At 43.8% G+C, this 5,096-nt stretch overlaps 1 protein-coding gene across 1 annotated transcript; it reads right to left on the reverse strand.

Moving 5' to 3' along the window:
* Window positions 1-408: 408 nt before the first annotated feature.
* On the reverse strand, window positions 409-1,429 carry LOC126934808 (olfactory receptor 8B8). Its single transcript, XM_050755628.1, has one exon. The coding sequence runs from the start codon at window positions 1,366-1,368 to the stop codon at window positions 427-429; it is 942 nt and encodes a 313-aa protein (XP_050611585.1). The 5' UTR covers window positions 1,369-1,429; the 3' UTR covers window positions 409-426.
* Window positions 1,430-5,096: the final 3,667 nt, after the last annotated feature.

Raw genomic sequence — 5,096 nt, forward strand, 5'->3', positions numbered from 1 at the left:
TTTGAAAAGTTGCATGTAATTTCTGAGGACAGAATCAGATTTTAACATCCTAGGCCAGCTCACATTTGAAATGAAATCTTCCAGAGGCTGAGGGAGGAAGAAGTGAGCCATAATGAAAAGCAGCCAGTACTGGAAATAAAGAGCCTGGATTTTAGTCACAGTTCCACTACTGAGCAGCTGAGCGACCTTGGGGAAGTTACCTAAGCCTGAGTCTATCCTCAGAAATAGCGGGCAACTGAGTGAAATGATCTTCAAGACTTACTGTGCGAGTATTCAATGCTCTTAAGAATATTTGTAAATTAAGGAACCCTTAAAATGGGGATGATGAACCTGTTTGAGGAAAAATTATATTTCTTCCATGTAACCAATGGAATCCAAATCACTTATGGGAGAAACAGTGTTTCTTTCTTGAGCATTGCCCTTTTCTCAGGAGAACGCATTTTTGTTCAAGATTTTCTTTAGAGCAACTTTGACGTCCTTATTCCTCAGGCTATAAATTAATGGGTTGAGCATGGGCACCAGAGTGGTATAGAACAGGGAAGACACCTTGCCCTGGTTCATAGGTAAAATAGAAGAGGGTTTGAGATACATGAATGCTCCTGACCCAAAGAACAGAGAAACTGCAATTATGTGGGAGCTGCAGGTGCTGAAGGCTTTGGACCTGCCCTCCGTGGAACGAATGTGGAGGATGCTGGAGAGAATGAGAGCATAGGAAATGAAGATGGTGACTGTGAGCACACCAATATCGATGCCCACAACAACAAACACTACCAGCTCATTCACATAGGTGCTGGTGCAAGCACGCTCGAGAAGGGGAAGGATGTCACACATGTAGTGGTTGACAAGGTTATTGGCACAGAAGGTCACACCCATCATACACGCTGTGTGGGCCATGGCCCCAGCAAACCCCATCCCATAGACACCCAGCAAAAGGAGCAAACACACCTGGGGAGACATGGTGACTGTGTATGACAGTGGGTTACAGATGGCCACGTAGCGGTCATACGCCATCGCTGACAGGATGAAGGACTCAGAGACAACAAAGAAAAGAAAGAAGAAGAGCTGAGTCATACACCCAGCGTAGGAGATGCTGTTCTTCTTCGAGACAAAACTCATCAGCATTTTGGGAGTGATAACACTGGAATAGCAGAAATCTATGAAGGACAAGTTATAGAGGAAGAAGTACATAGGGGTGTGCAGGTGAGAGTTGAGCCCTATCAGGGTTATCAAGCCCAGGTTCCCCACCACCGTGACCACATAGAAGCCTAGAAACAGGAAGAAGAGGGGGATCTGGACTCCCGGTTGGTCGGTTAAGCCTGCGAGGATAAACTCTGTCAGGAAGGAGGAATTCTCGGCAGCCATTTTCATTTAAGGCATTCTGTGGGGACAAGGGAAAAAGTTGTTTAGAGAGAGAGAGAGACCACTGCTGCCCTCCCAGTCACCCTTCTTTCTTTCTTGAGAATAGGAGGCACACAGAGAGATTTTGAACTTCAGCAGAGGGGGCTTTGCTGCGGCTCCCTCTGGAGTACACCCGCCTCCATGGCCAGGGCAGGTGCTGCCGGGAAGGCCTCCCGTCTTTACTTTGATCCCTTTGTTGCGTCCTTTCAACTCCAGTTTCTACTTAAGTTTACAGACACTGGGACCAATCTCCAGGAAGAGTCCTCGCAGAGGCCGGACCCAGTCCACCTGTGCCTGGAGACTTAGGGTTAGGGTCATCCTGGACAGAGCAGAAGGGTGGGGCGGTCTTCCCCAGGACTTTAGTACCTGACACTGGGGACTCAGGAAAAGTTCGGACTGCTCATCCAGATTCAGCCACTCACCCTCTTCAGCCCAGAGCTTCAGTGATGTACCTTTTGGTCCAGCTCTTATCTTCACTTGTTCAGACAGATTGGCTGCGGAGATATCACAGATGAAAGACTAAGCACCAGCCCTCTACGCCCTATCCCGATGGCAGCACTGGAGCCTCGGCTGCCTCAGAACTCTTTCTGAGCTACAGAACATGGCATCCGATGAGACTGTGCCCTGAGGCCTTTCTCTAGCTTGCAGAAAGGTGATAGCATCCTTACCATTATCAGTGACAGCCGATGACAGGAGACTGAGCAGTTTTATTTTGAGTTTGGAGATCTGGGGAACTGATTAGAAGTAGAACAGCAGAAGTTCACCTGGGATCACAGCCCGAAATATAACAAAGTTGTGCTCATACCCTTGATGATATTTGAATGGGCTTTTAGAAACATGCAAATATTTGCTCAATTAACATTTACTCAGAAATACACAAAGCGTTGTGCAAAAACAATAATTTACCATTTATTGCGCACTTAATGTATACCCAATGCTTTTTTCATCCTAGCATTATGCACTGACCTTAGCATGCCAGGATCCAATACCATTTTTCATATAATGCTTCATTTTAATTCTACCCCAAATTCTATGAGCTGGGTTTTATCACCCTCATTTTAGAGATGAAGTAACTCCCTAAATGTTAAATTACAAGGCCATATTATAACTAGGTCCATCTTACTCCAGATTTGGTGTTCTTAATAACTGAGTTTAATACCTCCCTGTAGAAGATAATGAAGTATGTAAAGCCCAGTTCTTGCCTTCAAGGCTCTGACCATGTCTTGAAAAAGATGCTAGAACACACATAACTAAACAAAAGCATGCAATAACATCCAGAAAAGGCAAAAACAAAATGCTAGGCCACTCTGGTAGAAGACATTCAACCCATCACTTATATTTCAGTTCACTGCTGAGCTGCACAACCCAGTCCAGAAAACAAACCAACCTGTGTTTTCTTGAAATTTGAGCTTTACAGTAAAAATCAATCTCCATTGGTTAAGAAGAGTTTTTTTCCAAAATTGCTAACTTGTTGGGATTCCCCTAGATGGCCCCTGTCCTCTATCATTGCTCTTTCGAGTCTTATTTTCAGCTTTCCTCAGGCTCCCATCCCCTCATCGTGAGCCTGAAGGCCTTGTAGTTTGATTCTCCTTCATCCCACGGGATATTTGCTTTCTTGTTTTGCTTGCTTTGCTCTTTTCATAACTCCCCTCTCTCATTATGAAAGTCATCCCTTCTGTGTCCCAGCCTCTCAGAGCCTTGCCCGAGCTCAGTGACAGCTAATTATCATTCTTGGAGCCCCATACATTTGAATCAGTATTTAAAAATCATCTGATCCTGTGGTTCATAAACCTGGCTGTGCAATTGAATTAGATAACTCTATGCTTATTAAAAGTATGGATCCTGCTGCCCCAGGCCAGACATCATAAATTAGTATCCCGAGGCATGGGGTTTTATAACTTGTATTTCTCACCCTGTTGATCTGGCCCTGTTGATCTGGATATTTAGACAGGTTTGGGGTTCTCTGGCGTAATCCTTTACCCTGTGTTTTCTAGGCAGGAAAGTTGAAGTCCACCAGTCAGAGTTGGTTGGTGGTGGAGTCCAGAATAAAACTTGGGTCTCCAATCTTTCCAGTTACATTGTCTGGAAGAAATTCACCTGGCCTTTAGTTTGGCTGGAATGTAGAGTACAGGAAGGGATATAATTGTGTATCAACCCTGGAATAGCATCCCAGGTTCCTACTGTGGAGAGACTTGAATGTCATGACAGAAATTATGTATGCAATGTGAATCCATGGAATATATTGAATATGAGAGTGACATGGTCAGAGTTATGGGGAGGGAGACCAATTAGCCTATTGGGCTATTGGGTGTTGATGACTTGATGCCATGTGCCCCCCAAGTGCTATGTTTAATGCGTAATTCAGACACAATGCCTCAGCTCAAAGCACCAGCAATAAGATAAAGGATGAATTTCCAAAACAAGTAACAGGTAAATGGAGCAAAAGGCCTTTCTAAGCTTTTTAGCACATTCTGAATCACATAAGGCTGGCCCTGCCTTCTGGCTGTGTTGTTCTCTGCTTACTATCCTGAATATTTTCACCAGGCCTGAGTTCAGGTCCTATCACCAAGCTCTCTGTGTTGCACATGTTTTATGCCTCATTTTGTATTACTCAGCCTGTCTTTTGGGCTTCTGCTGTTGCTGTGGCAGTGAGCTGCATCCAGCTATAGCCCAATAACAATGTTTCTTGACTGCACTACGTATCCCCTCCTTTCAGCCCTGCGATATCTCTGCCACCACAAAGTGGAATGTTTGAGAATCCATTCAGCCATTCTGGTGCACATGCTGACCTGTAAGCGTGAAGGAATGAACACCCCTGGGAGCCAGTGGGTAAATGTCTCCCTTTTCTGTATCTCCAGTGGTTCTTTCCTCTTAGTACATCAAAAGACCTCAGAGGAACTAATCCTAAATTCCCCATTAAGGTAACATATAACAGAACATTTTATTGGTTTTCCATACTTCCCTGTTTTTCTCCCTCTCTTCCCTGGGATGACCTCTAAAAATAAGCTATCTGCAAGCATGGCCTTGTCCCCAGCACAGCTTTTTGTGGAAATCCCAGCTAAGGTACTCCTAAAACAGTATTTGGAGCAGGTTTCAACAAAATGTTCCTTACTCCACCTGGGAGGAAGCGTCCTCACCCAAGGCTCTTTGATTCCAGGACAAGAAACTAAATATGAATCACTAAATTCATCAAGGACCTGAAATTATTCAGCACCATGTTACAGAGAATTTTTATGTCTTGAGCACGACCTATCAAAATGCCTAAATGCCAGAAGGAGTAATCTCAAATAATTATCGCCTCACACCTTAATAGGGATTAGCCACAACAAATCCTGTGGTACTTTGTTCTTAGATCTCTTGCAGCTCTACTCACAATGTACTCCAATCCCTCCATGAACTATAGCGATGCTAGCAACATTGTAGTTTTATTCACTTTTTTATCTTTAAATCATACAGCTCGCAAAATGCTCATTAATCTCTAATTCTCAATCTCCTCATCTGTAAAATGGGGATGATGGTGGTAATTCACAGTGTTGTTGTGAGGGTTAAATTAAATCTTGAAAGTGGAAGAGCCAAGCAGAGTGGTTGACAAATGAAAGAGCCCTGATAAATACTATAGAAAACAGACATAAACAAATATGAAATGTATCTATTCTAGGAATGGCGTGAGGGAAAGAAAAATCTTGCTTAAAGCTAGA

This window comes from Macaca thibetana, chromosome 14 (assembly GCF_024542745.1).
Source record: "Macaca thibetana thibetana isolate TM-01 chromosome 14, ASM2454274v1, whole genome shotgun sequence".
NCBI classification, from domain to species: Eukaryota; Metazoa; Chordata; class Mammalia; order Primates; family Cercopithecidae; genus Macaca; species Macaca thibetana.